The 20,935-nt window shown below is 50.8% G+C and overlaps 1 protein-coding gene across 1 annotated transcript; it reads right to left on the reverse strand.

The window, feature by feature from the left end:
* Window positions 1-2,348: 2,348 nt before the first annotated feature.
* Window positions 2,349-3,014, reverse strand: DNAJB8 (DnaJ heat shock protein family (Hsp40) member B8). The gene has a single exon (XM_009284447.1). It carries the CDS (start codon window positions 3,012-3,014, stop codon window positions 2,349-2,351), a length of 666 nt encoding a protein of 221 aa, XP_009282722.1.
* Between the last annotated feature and the right edge of the window lie 17,921 nt (window positions 3,015-20,935).

The raw sequence follows: 20,935 nt of genomic DNA on the forward strand, positions 1-20,935 counted from the left end.
GAAGAAGATCTGCAGGTCCTCCTGGACTCAACACTTACTGGGTGAGCTGGGACCCTTCCCGATCCGTGTTCCCATATTCCTAACAGCAGGTTTTGGTACGTGCAGCTGCCAGAGCTGCCCCAGGAGGTCTCTGCTGCTGCAAGCAGCAATAGAAACGCTCTGACCCAGGGATGGGAAAAGGAAGCGCTTGCTCTTAGATGCTGCCTCAGATACTGATACAAGAGAGGGAATTGCTGACCCAAGGCAGGACAGGTCTAAGATGTGTGTAGATCTGCATATCTTGATCTCAGATCAAGAAATATTGATGTGCATACATAAAAATATCCCATTAGAGACAAGACTGAGGCAAAGTTTTAGCCCTAGCAAGCTGAAAAGGTTGAGGAGCTGGGAATTCAACTCTGGTCCAGATTTCAGAACATGTTATTTTGATCAAAGACCATTTCAGTTTCTGATCCAAAATGTGCAGTTTGATTTTTTGTTGGTTTGTTTTTGTTTTTTTTTTTACCTTGGACTTCCTCCAAAGTAGCATAAGGTAAATTCAAGAAGCCATCTCACATGAACATGGTGTCCGCAGAGAGTATCGGTAGAAATATTTACTTATGTTTGCTCTGACCAAAATAACCTTTCTGTACCGAGCCCCTTAAATCTTTGCAATCCTCAGAGTCCCAGTGCCTGCAGGACTGCTGATGGCTCCCAAACTGTGGAGGAGCAGCAGACACGGTTTGTTCCTGCACTAAGGTTCTCCCTGCTTCCATCACCGCTGGCCTCCCTCTGTGAACCCAGCATGCGCTTAAACTTCTACTTGCCTCCCAGTGCTGTGTCTTTTTCATACTGGGAGAAGGACTTACAGGGACTTAACAGCCTTTAACATAACAAATACAGTTTTGGTCTGTTTTTCCAAGCTGGGCATGGCATCAGTTGCTAAGGAAGGTGATTTAAGCTACATTTTTCTTTCCAAAAGTAAAAGGTTTTGATTAAGGGGTGGCAGTATTCTGGCTAATTTAACTTACTGCTTAATGTTTGGAGTCCTTTACTAGTGTCACTACCTCTCAGTCTCCTTCAAAGCATGGGAGTCTGTTATTCCCATTTTACAGCAGAGGAAACAGATGCAAAGACCTGCCCAAATGCAGGCAGCAACTGCAATCTGGATTAGAGTGAAAATGTCCCTGAAAGCTAGTTCCAGTCTCCAGGGAGACATCAGTGGGCAGGCCAAGCTGGGAAACTCAAGTGGATGTAGCGTGGGACCAAAAATAAGAGGCGTGTAAGATTTTAAACACCTAAGGTGATCTGGCCAAGCAAGAAACAAGGCTCAGCAGTTCATGTCAGCACAGGGGAGGGCGGAAACGTGGGGAGTGCGTTCCTTAGCTCAGTGGAGGACGAAAGCAGCATGCTGGCAGGCTGTGCAAGAAATGCATTGTGAACTGGCTCTTGCAGCTGTGAGCAAGACAATAAGGACGGTAAAGCACCATCTAAGTCCCTGCATCCAGCTTTGCACAAAGAGGGAGCTAAGCTCAGCCCCCTGGAATCTGTTTGCTCATGGTTTGAATTTAGCTCTTTTTGTTTGAATGACTCCAAGCAGAAAGGGAGTATAGGTTGTCCCAGTCCAAGAGCCAAATTCACCTTCTCCCTGCTCACTTTCAGCCCCCGAGCTACACAGTGCTTCCATCAGGGTGTCTGGTCATGATTTGCAGGGCATTCTCAAGAAAGCCCCCATTTTCCTCTACAGTCTGAGGAATGACACTTTCTTCCTTCCTTTGGTTTTTCCTATGCCAGTCCCTCTCCTCTAGGCTCTTCTTGACCCACTGAACCTCCCCCACCTTCTTGCCTGTGTACAAAAAATTTTTTCAATGAATATGCGTCTTCTATCTACCGATACACCAAAGGTAGCATATTCTTCACTCAGCCTCAGGGTTGTGTGTGAGTGTCACACAAGTCTCTATTCTTCCAGCTAGCAGACTTCAAGATTGGTATTTCAAGGGGTGGGAAGAGGACCTATAGCTTGTCATAGAGCTCTCTTGCCCGTCCATCAACCAGCCTGTCTCCTCTTGCTATATTAATCAACTTGGTCTCTTTGGCAAACCAGCAAGGTCGCTTTCACATATATCTACTATACCTATTTACCAAACAAGCACTATCTATCACCTTACACAGGATTAGTAGAGTCCCACTCCTGAGTTTAGCATAACTCCATATCTTTACCTGTGAAGTATTTGTTCCCAACCATTGAGAAATCTGCATCAATTGTGTCATGAACTCAGCGTTTATTAATACTGCTTGTAGTAGATCCCATCCATTGAGCAATAAGAGCACGTCCCACAGCTTGCAGTTAATGCTTGTGCTGGGGGACATTATAATTTCAGGTGGTCTCTCCCATTTATTGTCACAGACCTCAGCTGGCCGTCTTCTTCCACTTCTATTCTCTCCTGCCCGTTCCCAGTGATTTTCCGGGTGGTGATCCTATTGCCGTTGATCACTTCAGTAGTGGTTAACACTGATCTGGCATTGCATGGCCCATCTGTGTCCTCAGCAAAGGAGGTGGGTTGCTCTCTGAATGAATTCCATGGCATAAATGACTCCATAAAGTCAGAAAAAAGTCTGGAGCTTCTTCCTCTTCCACTTGTCCTGTGCCAGTTTTCACCATTGTTTCTGATGTTGTCGAAGGGGTCCCAGAAAACATGTACAAAGGGATCCATCCCTCCAAAGACTTCCCTAAAGATCTCCTCGAGGTCATGGAATACGTAAGGGGAATCAAAGGAGCTGTTATGACCCCCTGTGGCACTTCTTCCTCTGTGGGATCTGCTTTCCTTAACAGACCTGTCATACAGTGATCGCTTCTGAGGGTCGGACAAAACCTCGTATGCCTCAGCGACTGCTTTGAATTTATTTTCGGCTTCCTCCTTGTTGCTGGGATTCTTATCAGGATGCCATTTTAGTGCCAGTTTGTGGTAGGATTTCTTAACATCATCCTGTGAGGCACTTTTTTGCAGTCCAAGGACTTTGTAATAATCCACCATCTCAAAGGAAAGGTGGGGCTGTTTGGAAGATGCCTGGTACCTCTCTCCCACCAAGGGCGTGGAGCCCAGGGGTGACCAGCATGCAGACACTCCTGGACACCTAGTGCCGCTGCGCTCCTCAGGGGTGAGTAGATGCTCTGTTCATCCCTTGATCTGCTCTGTCCTTTTGCATCACGAGGCCACACAGCGCTGCTTGACCATATCCTTTCTTTTTAAGCCTGTTGTTCACAAATCATGAGATTGTGACCTCAGAGGGGGCTCAGCCCACAAATCGTGAGATTGTGACCTCAGAGGGGGCTCAGCCAATCATTGCTATGTTGACCTGACTTCATTCTAGGGTGGAGTTGGTTGTTACTGGCCTTATGTTTTTAAACGTAGATCATACATGTGACGTTGTAGTTGCCTGATGTAGCTGTGATGTCACAGCTGTGACATATGACTTTGTCAGATTATTTTTTACCCACCTGCCCAAAGGTGGGATTCTCAGATACTCAGTGTGGTTTCGTGTGCAGTCCAGGGAAATGTGGTGTAGTGAGGTCATGTTACCCCTGTGGGGCATATTACCCTATAGCAGCAGCTATAGGAAAGCTGTCTGCAGTTTGGCTACCCACAGTTTGGGAAGAGTGTTGATAAATTGGAGAAGGCTCAGGGAAGAGCCATAAAATGTGATTAAGGGTTTGGAAAATATGCTCTGGAGTGAGATACTCAGGGAAAGTGTCATGATATTAAGAGGAAGTTCAATGCCAGCTTCATCATAGTCTGTAAGAACCTGCACGGGAACAGAAATTCAATGGCACAGGGATCTTCAGGCTCCCAGACGAAGCAGTTGGAAGGTGGCATTAGCCGAATTTAAACTGAAAATATATTGCACGTCCTTCATTATGAAGTTAATGAATCATTGGAACCTCCTCATGTGGCCATTTTTAAACCCAGAGTGGGCCCTTTTCCTAAAATCATGATTAGATGACCATCACGATCTCTTCTGAATTTATAGCCAAACCTAACACATCCAGAAGAGCTTAGCTCTCATGTTGGTACCAGATAAATGCCCAGAATGAAGCTCATTAACAACCTTAACCTCTTTTCTACATGTTTTTTTGGATATCTGTCCCAAGTTGTATGCATGTGCAACAGGGATGCCCCATGAACTCGACACAGACAAGTTCAGCCTGAGGAGCTGAACTTTGATGATCCAGTCTGAGGTTATCCTGCATCTGTTTCTGTTCCCTGGACTTGCCATTATGAATGCCCAGAATGAAGCTCATTAACAACCTTAACCTCTTTTCTACATGTTTTTTTGGATATCTGTCCCAAGTTGTATGCATGTGCAACAGGGATGCCCCATGAACTCGACACAGACAAGTTCAGCCTGAGGAGCTGAACTTTGATGATCCAGTCTGAGGTTATCCTGCATCTGTTTCTGTTCCCTGGACTTGCCATTCCTGTGGGAAATGCAATATCCCCACAGGGAATCGTTGCATGAAGGAGGTCTCCAAGGAAGTGCCAGTAACAAGAATTCATCTGTCTGTAACACAGTGTCGTAAACACCCACTAATGGCAGCATGTGTTGCAGATCACTGCCCTCGTTTCCATTATCCCACACTTTGGGAAGGAGTCAAGAGTCAGCCAGACCAAAGAGCATATGCGCAGCGTATGAGCTGGCTGCTCTCCTAACATAGATCGTACGTGTGGGGCCATGAAGCCAAGGGGCAGCCATGTCAGCCTGTAGAAAGCAATATGACAGAGGAGGGAAGAAAGGTGATAGAGAGCTGACGTGTGTTGGGGAAGGGCTTTGTTTTGTTGGTTTTCTCACTGGTCAGTGATGGGTCAGTAGTATGGAGGTAGTTGTCATATTCTGGTGGTAAAAGTTGCTGTAAGGCAGTGCAGTGCTGGTCGGGAGGCTGGAGCTGAAGGAAGTGCATAGCAATGAAGGAGCTCGTGGTCCCATGGGCTCACCTCATTGGGGAGATCTTGGCTTTTGCCTCCTTTTGCACAGAGGAGGTCTTCTTATCTACAGGATGGTTGTGCCACATGAATGATTTTTCTGCTGGGTGTTGTTTGTACTGTGGCAATGGCAAAAGTTAATCTGGGCACAGCAGCAAGCTGCTGCTGCCCGTTTGAACTCGGAGGGCTCTTTTCATTCTCAAAGCATCCCAAAGTGTTCTTCCACACTGAGGGGAGAGCTAAGGCTTCATCGCTTGCTCACACTGTGGTGCTTTGCTTGAAATCTTCACCAAGAGGACTCGTTTATTTGGGCTAGTGTTTTTTTATGGTTGTCCATTGGACTTGAGGGTGATCCAAGCTTACCACCCACAAGTTACTGAAAGGTGCCAACAGCTCCTAGTCACTGCCAGCGTGGTCCATTTGCAGATGCTTGGCAGAAATTTCAAGAGCAATTGCTGTTCCTACTCTCTGTTACCCAGAAGGGAAAATGGGATGTCAGAGAAGCCTGTTGGAGGGTCCCAGACCAGTTATTTACCGGGAGTGGGGCTGTGTGCAGGAGGAAGGAGGTGACTCTGCCTTGTGCTGTCTCTCTGCAAAGCGTCTCCTCCCATACTTGCTTTTGATGATGAGAGCCCATCTCAGACTGGCTGGCGCACTGGATTATCTGTCTTGGATTTAGTGCATCCTACCCATCTGAAAAGTAGGGAGTGTTTTTCTCCTGTCATCCCTGAATGGGGGATGCTCACTGCCTGTCTGTCTGCTGCCTGCAGCAGGCGTCAGAGATTAGCAGCCGTTCAAGAGAGGCCACTGCTCTGAGCCAAAAGGGTTTGCAAGGAAAAATGAAAGGGTCGAGGAGAGGCAGGGAGAAAGGGAAATGAGAGACATGCACACATCAAGTAACTAGACCCAAACTAGACTGGCAGCCCCATCCTTAGAAACCAAGGCTTTGAAATGAGAAATGTTTTTCGTATCTTAAATCTCAAGTACAAACAATAAAAACCAGCCCAGACTGTGTTCTTTGAAGAGAAAGTACGAGTGACCTGAACAGTGGTTATCAGCAGCGTCATTAAGATAAACCCTTAACATGATTTAAAGCATCCGAAACTGAAGGCAGCACTTTCAGATACTAACAAAATGGTCTGACATTGGGGATGAAAATCAATAGTAATCTGATGTCACTAAAAATACTCAGAAGTGTCCCATGGCTGATGGAGGTGAGATTAGTGTAAATATTTGTATTCTAATCAGTGGCACGCGAGGGCTGGAGGCGGCCTTTCTGTCTATTTAATTAATGGAGTGGCTTTTTAAAAGGATCCTAATCATATGTGATTGTATCTGCTTATCAACATTTTTGCTAATTAGATGATATGGAGGCAGTCACTCTGCTAATTCCCTCATCCAAACAGCATATCCTGCACAGATAAAGTACAGTCTCTTTTTAATAAGAAACAATCATGAGACAGACTAACCTTAATGGTGCTTATTATCCAAGGATCTTCGGGATTTTCTTTTCTACCCACCCCCTCCTTCCTTCTCCTTCATTCACTGCTTCAGTATGCTAGATGGATGTGGATGTGGTGGTCCCTGCCCCCCCGGTCCCCCCCTCCAGGTACCGCCACGTCCAGCCTGCTTTTCCCTCCCAGCCAGGCATTGGGTCTGCAAGGGCAGGGGTTGTCAGCCAGGTCAGGATGGGAAGCAAAACACAAGGCACCAAGCAGCAAAATGCCCCAAGCTTTTGGTCACCCAGACCACAGGTGACCCCAAACTTGCAGCCCCAATCCCTGACCTTGCTCTTGGCACCCCAAAGCACCCTGGTCCAGAAAGGAGTGAGCAAATCTGAGTTGTGAAAACTTTCTTCTATTATTATTATTAGATTGGATATTAGGAAAAATTTCTTCACCAAAAGGGTTGTCAAGCATTGGAACAGGCTGCCCAGGGAAGTGGTTGAGTCCCCATCCCTGGAGGTATTTAAAAGACATGTAGATGTGGTGTTTAGGGACATGGTTTAGTGGTGGACTTGGCAGTGTTAGGTTAACGGTTGGACTTGATGATCTTAAAGGTCCTAAATAATTATTATTATAGTTGTTTTTATTATTATTATTATTATTATGTTTTCTTCTGTTTTAAAAGGGTCCGAGGGCAGAGCGGGTCTACACAAGTGGTTTCTCACCAGCCCTGTTGATCCTGTGACAAGGCCGAGGTCCTTTTATCTAAACCAACATGAGTCGGAGACATTTGTTCCAAGTCCTTTGACTATCCAAACAAACACGAGTCGTGCTTCGCTCCGCCAGTCAAACTGTCATCGGATGCCTCCCCCCGGGGCGGCCCTGTCAGAGGGGACGCTGCACTCGCCGCTCAAGCCGTGTTCCTGGGGAGCACGGCTGGGGATGGGTGCATTAGGCTGACCTCCTGCTGGGGGGAACCAGAGGGACCTGCCTGACTTCAGAAGAAGACTGAAAAATAAATAGAAAATTTGCCCCAAAGAATGTCTCCTCACCTCTCGAAATATAAAGGCAACACCTTGATAAGGAGAACCTGTCTTAAATGGGTGTAGCTGCCACCCCGAGAGCGTCTGGGTGGACCAGAGGAGAGAGGGGGTAGGTGCCTGGTGTTTAGTTTTGGGAGGTCAGGAGTTTGCCTGCTGTTTTTGCAGCTGTGAATGTTGAGCATAAAAGGCTTAAATGACATGGGTTCCCACCTCCGTGGGCAGGAGACAGGGTCGGTGTGTCCCGTGCATTGATCTTGTGTGTTGGGCTCAGCACAGAGATCGGCTGTGGGATGGGAGATGGGGCAGCTCTGGGGAGTGCTGGCTGGCAGGGACCCCCACAGACGAGACAGAGCTGAAGGAGGATCCAGAGAGCTGGGTCTGTATCCGGCTTTTCTGAGCCTCAGGTTGGGGCTTGAGACTAAACCAAGGTTCAGGCAAGAAGACACCCAGCTTCTGGGTGGTAGCAAGAGGCAGGAACCTCACAAAACCACCCTTTTTTGAGGTATGAAGCCAAAGAGGAGGCATGGTCCTGCTTAGTGGAGTCAAGGGGGGGCCTGACATGGTTTTTTATGTTAGCTCATGCCCCATGCCCAGGGCAAGGCCTTGCTCTGGTCTGGAAAAGCCCAAACGGTGCTGTAACTTGTGCTCATGGACTCTGACCCCAGCAGAATTCAGAGCACTTTGGTTTCTTTGCCTGGGTCATCTCCATGTGTCATCTCCACTATCCTCAATGAGGTATGGCTATGCTGGGGTTGTACTCAGCAACAGAGTTGGCCGGTCCTTCTACTATTTCTCCTCTTTGGCATGGTCCCTGACCCTCTTTCCTCTCCGTGCTATATGCAGGAATTAATTCAATATTGACCGCTTTCCCAGAGCGATTTCCCGTTGCCAGTTCCATGACTGAGGGCTACAACTTGAAAAGAGGAGGGACTTCTGGGCCAAGGATTGTGTTGCAAGCCGTTGAGTCCTGGGGCTTAACGAGGCACTGCTTATCAGCAGAGCGTGCTTATCTGGAGCCTGCCGACGGTGTACCTGCTCCAGCCCCATCTTGAGCGAACATGTTTTACCACCCAGTTGCAGGGAGCTGGGAGCGCGCGCGCGGTCAGATGGCACGACTCAGCTGATGCGTGGTAACTCGTGAAGCCGCAGCAACTTTATCACTTCACAACATCCATACATAGCCACAGCCTTGAATCTTCTCAGGGGAAGAAAGGATGATGAGTTACTGTCCTGGGATTTTCTCTCTGTCTCCAGTCAGTGGGAAGTGGTATGTGGAACATTCATTTAATAAACCAGAGGGGAAAAGCTGTAGATCAGCTTCTCATTATTTCAGTGCTGGCTCACGCCATCGCTTGGGTTTGTGCCTGACAGTTCAGTGTGTTACTTGAGGCCACTCAAGCATTCTGCAGAAATGATGCCACCCTCTTCTGAAAGCGTGGGGTTTGTCCAAGTGGGGAGGGCCAGCCTCCGTTAGCAGGTTTATCAGTGCCAATACCATCTCAATTTTAGGTCTCAGTTTGCGAAGAAGGTGCCCACTTTGGAGACCGGTTCCTGTTGAGAGCCACCACTCCAGCAGGAAACCTTCTGGAGATGGTTCTTCTGATGTGGACCTCTGAAGTAAAGCAACTCTAGGTGGGTAAAAATGCACCAGTGGGACTGGTTTGCAGGGGATGGGGGGGATCCCAAGTGGTACAAAACTTAGGTGAAGGTCCTGGTGATGTGCACATAGACCTGAAGCCCCCTGATTAAAAGAAGCAGCCCCTTTCTCTAGAAGGTAGGAGGGATTGTAGGGGACCGCTGCAAGTGTTTGTCCCCCAGTATTTGCCAGTATGTTATACCTACGTCTAAGAAGGGGCTCTGGCCAATCAAGGTAGCAGGTGGGGGACTGATCAGTTACTGATTACTTTACTGAGAGTGGGGAACTGGAGAAGAGACCCCACATCAGGAAGCATGTTCTGGTCCTGCCTATGGGCACCGCGTACATGCGGCTGCCAGGAACAGTGAAATTTCCACACTGCCTCGGCAAAGGCTTAGTCCAAGTTTATTGCTGAGATTAAAAGACTGGAGAATATAAATTGTAAATGTGATGACTTAAGAGCTCATAAATTCAGTATACAGCCCCGTTCCAGAGAGCTTGTGAGCAGTGCAGCCACGCTGCCTTGGGCTCACGAATTGCCCTTGCTCCCATTGCTCAAACCCATGCTCTCCAAAGAGCCCTTCTGCCCTGCCCTGGCTCCCGAGACGGTGCATATGCGTGTGTGTGCACACATGCTTGGAAACACACAAACACACCGACCAGGGATGCCGTCCTTTCTGTGCAACTGTGGTTTTGCTGCCTATGTACAGACATGGACTCTCTGCCACTGTTTCAGCCCAGAAACCAGTGGTAGTGCTGGAGTAGCATTTGCCCCTATCTGACTGCAGTGCGGGAGCAAGTGGAGGTCTTGAAGACGATGTTGCATCCCTTGGGAGAAGGGACAGTCCCCCCTAGCTGGAGAGCCATTTGCATTTACCTGAGGTCCAAGTGTCTTTGCTTGGTGCTTGCAAAGGAGCTCTATGGTCTTACCCGTGTTCTTGTGTGTGGGCAGCATGAACTGCCTGGGTGAACCGGTCACACACAGAGAGTCAGTCGAAGCAGCATTGCCTCTGAGCTGTGGTGGAGACTGCCAGAGTGGCAATGATGAAGATTTCGACCAATGCACAGGTCCCACCCCTGGTTTTCCACTTATCCAACTTGTGTCCCCCACCCTGGAGCTGGGTGACCCCTGTGAGCAGAAAGCTGAGGAGAGCTTTTCAGAGTGGTTAATGTGCCGGGCTGTTTCTGGGGTGAGTTGCGATAAGGTTTCTACAGTTGGGTCGTGGCTGTCACTGGGTTTGATCAGGACAAAGTTCCTTAAATAAATTGCTTAGGTGTAAGCACCTTTTTGGCATTATGTACTTTTTCCCCTTTTCCTAGAAAGATAGAGAGCTGGAAACCAGCCTGCTTCAAGGGTTGGTCCAGCCCGTGCCAAGGATGTAGCTTTTGGTCTGGGAGCCCTAACTGAAGCCAAGATGGGGATGCAGCATTCAGTGCCAACCTGCCATCCTGCTGGGAGCAGAGCTTATGACCACTGTCCGAGCAAGGAGAGCTGGGGACAAATCCTGGGGGGCTACCAGAAGACGCCGTGGTATGCCTTTCTCCCCAGTCAAGTGGACCAAGCACCCAGCACGCAGTAAGTGTGGAGGGGATAGGCTTGGCGGGTGGTTGCTGCAGACCTCGTGGCTCCTCGTCCTTGCGCAAGCGCCCAGGGGTCAGTGCTCAGGGCAGTTTGTGCTTTGGCTAGCTCAGGGTAAGCCCCAGCCTGCTTTTCAGAAAGCAGAGCCCTGCGGCCCCCCCGTGCACAGGCCCCGACTGCGGTGGCATGCGTGAGTCAGCGCTGAGCGCTCCTTTGGGTGCCGTGGTTTGCTTTCAGGGTCCAGCACGGGGGCCAACGGCAGCGCTTGCAAAAATGCACGCCGGCCTCTCTCAGCAAAGCCAAGTCCTCAAGCTTCTGCCACGTTTCTCTGGAGAAAGTGGGTCAGGCCTCCCAGGCGGCATTCCTCAAGGTTTCCCCTCTCCCAGGGTCCAAGCCTGGGGAAGGCAGTTTCAACAGCATTTCAGCTCGGAGACGGCTGCGCAGCACCAGTCCCTTGGGGCAGCGTAGGTGCTGAGAGTTGCGTTGAGTACAGCTGGCGTTTGCTCATTTTGCAGATCCTCTTTTACTGAACGAAAAACAGGGAAGGAGGAGGTTATATTTTTTAAAATAATTTTTAATCACCGTAAAAACTGCACTCCTGCTGTTTCTCTTTTCGATCTGACTTGCAGTAAATGTGGCATTGATGCCATGAGAGCGTGTGAGACCGTAGGACTGGGTGTGCAGGGTTACAGTAGTCTTCCTGTGTGCATTGCTGGGCAGACAAGGTTCAGGGTGCATGCCCGGAGGCGGTGGTCCTGCCCGAGCAGAGTCAGGAACACGCTGCATATATTGGCCAAACCATGCTGCGTTTTCCTATCCTGACTGAAGTTTATTTGGCAATGTTTTGGTCTGGTGAGACTGTCTTCCCTTGCTTCCCTCCACCCAGACCCTCAAAAACTTTGCAAATTCACCTGAAACGTTTGCCATTCCTCAGCACCCCGTTTGTGTGACCCACCATAACTGCCCTTTCCCGGGACTCGGCTCTGAACGAGGAACAGAGATAACGTTTAACAGGCAAGAGTAGATAAAAAGGAGATAAAGGAATAAGGCGGAGGGGGGGGAGGAAAAGGAGGGAGGGGAGGAGGAATGCAAAGGTATGTGGCTGCATGTTGTACTGTGTTTATGCATAAACAGGCACGCTTATCGATACCCAGATGTAAGCATGTGTGCAGAGTAATATCTCCTGAAACAATAGGCGCTTCTCGACTCGGGGAGCGCTGCCGGAGCCTCCCCGTCAGATGCTGCCATGTTATCAGGTTGCAGCAGGCGCTCCCATCTAATCGGGGATCTGAGGCCCGTGAGCCGCACCCGGGGCTTTCAAAGCCTCTCCTCCAGCCTTCAGCCCGCTTTGCCTCTTGGAGGAGGGAGGGCAAGAGGGGACAAAAGGGGCCAAGCATCTCCGGAGGTGATACCTGGCGTGTCTGGCTGCCCGGCTTCACACCTCGGCGGGGATGCGGGAGCTGGTGTTGCCACCGCGCTTCGGCAGGGACGGCAGCAGGATGGCCCTGGGGAACCCGCCAGCCCTTGCCAGGAGGAGAGAGCCTGTCCAGAGCCGCAGCAAAGCACCTGCTTTGTTTGGTGGGGGCAGATAATGCCAGATGGGCCAAAATGGCCATTTTGCCCCCATCCCCTGTGCTGCAGCAGGCGCAGGAGTCAGCCCTGGGGGCAGCGCTGGCAGCCAGGGGCCTTTTCTCCTTTATTTTCTTCTGTGTTTTTAAGGAAGGCTTCAAGAGCAAAAAATCTTATAAAACCTTCTTCCCCCTACCGCTCCCTAGCACCAAAACGCAATGACCGCTAATCTTACGTGGCTCATAACTGCAAATAGCTCTGGAACTAATTAATTTGACAGTGCAGCGGCTGCCTGCCTTTTTCACCAAAATCAATTAAGGAAACGCACGTTTCCCCTTCTCCTCCCTCCCCTCCCCACGCTGCTTTGCAGCGAGGCAGACGGGAGAAGGGGCAGCAAGGACCGGGCGCTGCTTTCCCAGGGCTCCCGGGGGGTCGGGGTGGGGAGCCGAGCGCAGGAGCACAGTGAAAGGGGATTAACAAGGTGGAGGGAGAGACGCCGCTGCTTCTCCACAACAGGAGCAGGGATGCTCCCCAGGGACGGGTGGCAGTGGGAAAGCTTGATTGCCACACGCAGCCACGCTGTACCGCGCTCCTCCCTCCCTCCATCCCGGGTCCCTGAAGACCCCTGTGAATTGTCATTCTTTGCGGGTGCAGGGGGGGAATCAGCCTTTGGGCTCTTGGAGCATTTTTTATTTGCATGGCTAATGAGCCCCTCCAGAAGGGGCTGGAAGGGAGAGGCAGGTGGGAATTTCGGCACTGTTTGGTTGCCAAGCGAGGGCAGAGGTGTTTGTTAAAAAGGAGTCGGCGAGGAATTTAGGGAGGTGAATTTTGCATTTTGCGGGAGGCGGTGGAGTGGGGTCTCATGCAATTTTTAAGGCTCCTGGCCTCGGAGGTTTAAAATCACAGCCAGGGAGTGAAGAGGGGCTGGAAGGGAGAGGCAGGTGGGAATTTCGGCACTGTTTGGTTGCCAAGCGAGGGCAGAGGTGTTTGTTAAAAAGGAGTCGGCGAGGAATTTAGGGAGGTGAATTTTGCATTTTGCGGGAGGCGGTGGAGTGGGGTCTCATGCAATTTTTAAGGCTCCTGGCCTCGGAGGTTTAAAACCACAGCCAGGGAGTGAAGGCGGGGAGTGTGCCAGAGGGTGCTGCAGCTCCCCTCTGCCCTGGGCTGGGTGCGGGGTGGGAGGGTCTGTGCTGGGGGGTGTATCAGCATCACACCGCTTCCCAAAAAATCCAGCGAGAACAGGACCCCCGGACAAATATCCCTCTTCTGCACTTGTTCTTCTGGCTCCACTTCAGGTGAAAATGAGAGCCGGGTCTGGGGGAAATGGGTTGAGTGATGGCAGGGCTCTGTGAGCATGCAGCTCCCCAAAAACACCCTTTTCAGGGAATGGGAGACAACCATCCCCAGGACACGGTGTTGAGACACCTGGCCAAGCTGGGTGAAACCTCCTGAGCATTATTTCTGTAAATGCCTCCATTTGGTCCGTATCACCTCCTCCAATCTCTATTGAAATGCCCTTCTATTAATAAATAACTCCATTCTCCATTGCCCCATCTCCACAGCTCACGTTGAAGTAACTGGGAATTTGGGTTTGGTTTTTATAGACATTAGAAATAGATTTTATCTTTATTAAGGGCTCTCTCTCCACCTCCCCAACCTTTGCTCCATTGTACCGAGCACAGCAGCGGCTGGAGAGGAGGAAGCAAGTCCCTGGGCTGAGCTCAGCATGGGGAGAGGAAGGAGAACCTCTCCCTGGTTTTGGCCAGGGCAGAAGGGGTTTAAAAGGGCCAGGTTCCTCCCTGTGCATCGATGACCTGTGAGTACATCTCCACAGCATGGTGTAAAGCACTTGAGAAAACAAGGGAGACATTTTGAATGAAGAATATTTAAGAAATTGTGTATCTGAAAGATTTAGTTCTCAAGGGTTTGTTTGTTTTTTCTTCGTGGGGGTAGATATCTGACTTGGGAAATACCTATAAGGAAACCTCCCTGAATGCAGTCATGATGCTGAGCCACCACATGAATTTGGGGAAGATTTTCTTTTTTTAAACTGTGGGTTGCAAACATTCCCTGGAAAATATTTGAGTTTTGAAGTGCATCGGTTGGTCATGATTGGGCAAGGAAGTCACAGGGCGGCATTTTTATCCCTGGGCTGGACGGCAGCACAGTTTCTGGCAGGGAAATCAGTGCATGTAAATTAGAATTGTGGTTTCCATGAATACTATCATATATGGATTGGAAGCTGATTTTCCAAGCACAGTTGTGCCAGGAAAACTTGTGCTCTCACATAGCCCCAGGCAGCAAACACAAGTGACACAAACATGGTGAGGGTGAGTTCATTTACAACTGTGACTGTTCAAAAAGTATTTCTAAAATTTGCCTTCCCTGCTGTTCCTCCCCTGTTCCCCCTTCCTCCTCCCCTTCCAGCTATGCCGGAGTGAGCTAGGAGGTTTGGTATCCAGCCTTACACAGCGGCTGGTGCTCGGCTGGCGGGGATAGGCGCCGCGGCCAGCATGCACCTGGGCGCAGGTAAGGCTCTGGCAGGGTGGGGTCTGGATTCCTTCCCGGCCCCTCTCGGCAAACAGCTCCTGCCCCGGAGCCCTGCGTTCCTCTGCCCTTATCTCCCTGCGCAATGCAAAGCTATAAATGTTATTGGCCATGAAGTTATTCATCCCCTTCAAAGTTACGCATATGCAAAATAGGCTCTCCTGCTAGAAATGGGAGCCTTCTTACAAAGTGTGTTTAAAGATATTTTCTTTAAATAAACAAAAATGAAATCTCTGAGAAAGAAGTGCATTAACAAATAGCAACGTTAATAGCACTGGGTCTGTATAGATCTAACTATATATGTTACCACAAGTAAATAACCACAGCGTTTCTTAAGAGGTAAATACGCTCTTGCTCCAGGGATGGCTAACCCGAGGTGCAGAGCAATGACCCGGCTGGTCCATGCAGTTGGCAGTGGAGAGAATAAGTGAGAAGTGGCATACGGGAGCTTGAGTTGGGAGACAGGTCCTGCCTTCATCGCAGGCACAACTCAGCCCCCCTCGGCCCCTTGCTGTCCCTGTCCCAGGGATGTGGCACCAGGTCCTGCCCCCGCAGCACTCTGCAGCTGGCCACACTGGCACACAGCAGCCTCCGTCCCGGCTGGATGCGGTGATGCTCCTGCCAGAGCAGCACACAGCGGCAGGGACTGTCAGCGGAGATCAGACTTTCAAAGCTCAGAAGACCCCACTGCCTTCTTCTGGGAGTTTATAACATTCATTTTGGTTCATACCTGTTGTTGTTTTAAACTCATTCCTTTCTGAGGAATGACTCAACTCAAGAAAGAAAAGCAGTTATTTTATTTTTTGGCTAACTAGGAGAATCCGATGATATATAAAGAGATGGGAGATCTGTTACATCTCTCTGACCTTTGAAGCCAGAAGAAGCCATTCCCCCATTTATGGCACGTCTCCTATTAGGCTCATGCATGGGCTACGCTTGCCTGTATGAGCCATCCCCTGTTTTTCCCCCACGCTGTCTGTTGACAGCTCAGACCAAGACCTTTGCAATGCTTCAAGCCAGCTGAGCCTGGAAACCTCTGGATGATCCAGGCAGCGTTTTCCAATCGCTCTGATCCATCCCCTTCCCCTCTCCCCCCATGGGGCAGCTCTCTGCAGAGGGTGGCTGTGCCGGGGCGAAGCGATGCGGGACGGGGCTTTTTTGGCAAAGCGAACGCAAGACCCCGGCCAGCTTCTGTCCCGCATTTCAACTTCCGTGGCCCGACATCAAACATGTCGCTGCAGCCTGAGCCCCCACGGGCCTGATGGAGGAGCAAAAAGAGAGGGCTGGAGGCAGCAGATCCTAATCTTTATTAAATAAGAACAAAGCTTATGCCGGCTAATGAGAAAAACAAACCGATGAAAGATCCAGCGAGCTCCTCAGAAGGACACAAAGAAATTCTCTCTGAACAAGAGCAGGCTAAAAATATTCCGGAATATTTATTTTGCTGGCAATGGCTTCACAGGCTCCAGATTCGATGCCGCCTCTTTGGGGATTGGCATGGCCGTTGCAGCGATTTCAGAGGAGGGTGCTCCAAACTCTGCACGACGCCCAGAGCCATGGCAGAAACAGCCCCGGAGCCAAGATGCAAGAGCATAAACTGCCTCAGCGCTGTGAGATGACGGCTGGTCCCTATACACCTCTGTTCCTCTAAGGGCAACAGGGTGTTTTATAATCGGTTTAGGTTCGTCATCCTGTTTGGAGCCGGTGTGTAGGAGCCAGAGATGCTGCAGGCACTTTTCTCCAGTTTCATTCCCTTTCTTGACATGGGTCCCTGTGCACGGGGTGCCGAGGTTGCTGCCACTAAGGCTTGCACCGATGCTGCGCACCCTCTGCATCATGACATCAGACACCTCAGGGACAACTGGCAGAAAATGGGGAGCACTGGTGGTCTTATCCAGCTTGAGCCCACAATGTTCCCCCAAAACATCTCCACGACTGCTGAGCCTTGCCAGTTCCAGGTCTCCTCCCTGCAGCAAGCCGCAGCCTACACAGCTGTCATCGGCAAAGATATGGGCATCATTTCCAACCAAAACCACGTGAAGTTGCCCAGATTGCACACATAGCGTAACGAACTTGAAGCACAGACCATGCCTGCAGAAACCAGTCAGGGCAGGGAGTGCTTCAGGAGGTTGTGATCAGCCCAGCGCGGGCTGTGGACCCCAGCAGGTGAGCATGCACCCACGCAGGGGTTTGCAGAGATTTGGCCAGCCCCGCTGTTTCGCTCCTCCTGCCCTTGCCACCTCCCATGGGCCCCTGCAATCTCTGTCCAGCCCGTTATCTCCAGAGATGGTTAGTGGGAGGCGATGGTGACTGCAGCACTGGATCAGACCACCCGGCCTGGACAGGCGGGCGGCTGCAGGGGCTGCTCAGAAATCACCTCCCAGCTTCACAGCTGCCTCCCCCTTTCCTGTACGGCTGAGCCCCAAACCTCAGCTTTGAGTGCCACTGAACTTGGATGAAAACATCGCTTCTAAAGGCAAAAGCAACGCACTGACGAGGCCTGCAGTTCCTCCTCCGCCTCTGCCTTTGCTGACCATGAAACCTCAGCCTCTGCTCTTTTAATGTACTGTGGCTGAACTTGCTGCCAGCAGGTCAAAGGGAACATAATTTACTCAGGCTTTGATGCATTTGATACAGTTTGGGGTGAAAAGGGGGAGGGGGAGGACAGGAGACGGAGGGGATAAGCGGTGGTAAGGAAGGAAGGAGGTTGCCTGTTTGTATGGGAACGGGATTAGTATGAAGATGACAGAGCCATTTTCTAGCCAAGAGGGACTTAACAATAACCAAGAGGGTTTTGACTGGAGCGGGGGGCTCCGCATGCTCAGAGCAGCGTGGTGGGTAGGAGGCAGCTTGAGCATTTGTCTGCAGGCCCCTTTTTATCTACTTTTCTGATTAGGACATTGGCAAGGGGAGGGGGAGGGCAGTGTTTGTATTCTGTATTGCCTGGAGAGTCCTTTTACTGCTCAGGCAGGACCATGGGACAGTCAGAGTTCCCTTCCTGGCAGCCAGCTCTCATCATGTTTGCATTTCCTTAACACCCTCCTCGTCTTAGAGCCCTTTACCAGCTGCTTTATGAAGCCTCCCTGCCCGTTTTCCTGCAGGAAGGAGGTCGCAAGGCACGGAGCAGGTAAACGAACCCTCATGGTGCCACAGGTGGCTTTTTCAGAGCGAGAAGCCAGAGGTACCAATTGCTCAGTCTGCGCTCAGAGCATCGGGAGCTCACAAACACCAAGGACGGGCGGTGAAATCAGAGGAGCACAGCCCTTACCTCACATTGCTTCTGGCTGTGCTTTTTCAAAGCAAGCTGGTCCAGATCGTCTCACCAGCCCCATCCCCGCTGGTGTTGTGCAAACCCCAAAATACTGTAAAAACCCCCCCGCCCTACCCTTCTCACTCCTCTAGTGACCAGCGTCAGCCTTGGAGAAGTCAGGGGCCATCATGTGCCTGTTGATGTAGGTTTCTCTACAGGTACCTGAGCTGTATCTTGGCTATAGGCTTCAGGGCAGGACTGAATTAAAAGCAGGAGCCAGCAGCTTTTTGCAAAGAGCCCCTCCTGATGGCAATGCTTTTGGGTCATGTCACGCACTTCGCTGTGCTGTCAGCGCTTGGGCCAGAGTCTTTCAAACACAGGTTGCGTCCCCCTTTTTTTTTTGGGGGGGGGGGGATAGAGGAAAAGGGCAGCATCCCTTGTGAGAACCTAAACATTTTACTCTCCAGCTTTTGTCTTGACTGGCTGGTGTTTACACAGGGCGAAGAGGCCGGGAGGAAGCGAAGCGATGTGGCTGCTGTGGTTTCAGTTCTCACTCCACCTCGCTACTGAGAAACTGGACCTGTGGTTTGGTTTGTGGCGGGGGGGGAAGAAGAAAGGTCCTTGGATCCGATCCCTGCTGGGGAGGCTCTCCCAGCCCCGCAGAGGCACCGGCAACGCTGATGGGGGCTTGAGAAAGAGGAGAGAAAACCAGACCCCTAACAAACCCCGCTCCAGCAGCTCACAATGCATTAATATTCACTGCAGAACGAGGGGTGTAAATTCACTGCTATCTCCTCAGAGTTTGCCGTTTATGCCGTTCATTTCACATAGATGTCACTACTGCCTTATGAGCACTCCTCTGAGCCAGCCGGTTAAATGGACCCAGTGCATTATAGTAATGGAGTAACTGTATAAAAACAATGAAATCCAATCTCTTTAAACTGATTTGATGTCTGCCTGAACCACAACATTTCCTGCTAATGGCTTCCTTCATTTTGTAACCGTGATCTCCACCTGATCAGATTACAGCTGTTTTTAATTACAAACCTAATAGAGTTTGTAGGCAGTGTCAGGCAGACAGCGCATGCCTGGGGTGGGCACGGGGTGGCGGGGAGCCGGCGGGGGCTCTGGGTGACTCTAACACACTCAGCCCATCAAGCTGACTGTCAAAACACTGGGAGCAGGGGGCAGCTAGGAGGGACGATGATATTTTTCGGCGTGGAGCCAGCATGTCCGTCTCCAGGCCAGTTTGCGCGACAGCAGAACAGCCCTGGGTTGTGCTCCTGCTCCATGCTCGGGGTGCCTTGTCACCCAGCCAGGTGGCTGGTGGTACCCAGGAGATTCGTGGCATGTTTGGTGCTCCTGAAAGACAGGTGCCACAGTGGTAGGAAGGCATAAGAAGGGCAGAACCAGCTTTTCTTGGTGATGGAGTGTAAAAAGACCAAGGGAAGAAAAAAAAAAAGAAAGGAAAAAAAAACCAGAATAGGGATGCATGGTGCTATTTGACTTCTGCAACTGATGGGGCAGGAAAGAGCATTGTGGATGACTGACAGTGGAAAAAGCCCTCGAGATTGATGTCTTTCTTATGGGATAGTGCAGTCAGCTGCAGGGTCAGCGTCCTCCGCCTCGGCCCAGGCAGCGAACCCCCGGGGACTGTCTCCACGGCTCAGCCCCATCCCCGGTGGCCTTGTTTTGTCCAGCGGTTCGTTTGTGTATTGATTGCTCCATCTCTCTGGGTTAGGGGCATGGATCAGCATAGCTGCAGGGAGAAAAGCAGTTTGAAAGAGCTGTTCCCAAGCAGTGCTGACCGGGGACGCCTGCATTTGGCAGAGCATGTGCATACGCTGCAGGCGAGCCCCAGTTTGACTCTCTGATGGTGGAAAAACCTATGGGTGTGTTACAAATGGTGCTGGGTAGCTCATGCTGATGTTTAGGATTCAGCTGAGGTTGGGCTCAGTTGAAGCTGGCTGAAAAATCTCAGCAGAGAAACAGCAGCATCTCCCTCTCATACCACCCCGTCCTGCTATGTGAACCTCTTTTGTGGGTTGGTGGAGCTACTCTTGTCCACCAAAGCATAACGCCAGGCAAGTGGGATGGCTCGGTAGCGAGCAACCCAATTACAGCAGCTGGGTAAGGGTCGGGGCAGGCAGGAGGAGCCCCCCGACTCAGCCAAGCCTCCGTGGGGATGTGCCCGGGCGGTGTGACCCATGCCAGAGGTGCCCCGCTCGATTCGCCCTGCTGCTGGGGTTGCTCGTCCCTCACTGTTGTAATGCCAGAGCTGCACGTCGGGTTACGCACCAGCCTTGTAAATGATTTAGGGTCCACATCAAGAGTGCATCAATTATGTACCCTGGGACTTAATTATTTAGCTTGACAGGAGTCTCTCCCCTTAATTTCATTGTCTTCTCAGTCTCCCCTTTCACAATAGAGCTGTGGATGCTCTGCTGGGAAGGGTGCGTCATCACGTGTTTCTGCTCCTTCCCAGTATTGCCCAAACTCATCTGTTTCCCCCTTCCCTTAGCGGTTGAGGAAAACAAGCCGCTGACATGACTCCGGGGCAAGGCAAGGGTCTGGGCCCGTGCACCATCGCTGCTGTGCTCTGCCCATGAGGTATGTCGGGGACTGGATTCTGCCACCAGTCCTAAATGAGCAAATTTAGGAGGCTTTGGGGATGCTGTAGATGAGCCGGGTGCTGGGATGAATTTTTGTGATTTCCAAAGTCCTTTCTGCTCTCTGGTCACCCACCAGCAGCCAGAGAAGAGGGTTCCCGCAGCCCTTCCAGGTGCTGCCTGGCGGTGCTGGCAATGCTGCCCGGGGACAATGCCTGCCCATCACACCGAAAGCCATCACCGTGTGCCATCGTTCAAGTCAGTACTTCCCTCCTCTCCTCCCCCCCCCCCTTTTCTTC

Source organism: Aptenodytes forsteri, unplaced genomic scaffold, assembly GCF_000699145.1.
Source record: "Aptenodytes forsteri isolate BGI_AS27 unplaced genomic scaffold, ASM69914v1 Scaffold53, whole genome shotgun sequence".
NCBI classification, from domain to species: Eukaryota; Metazoa; Chordata; class Aves; order Sphenisciformes; family Spheniscidae; genus Aptenodytes; species Aptenodytes forsteri.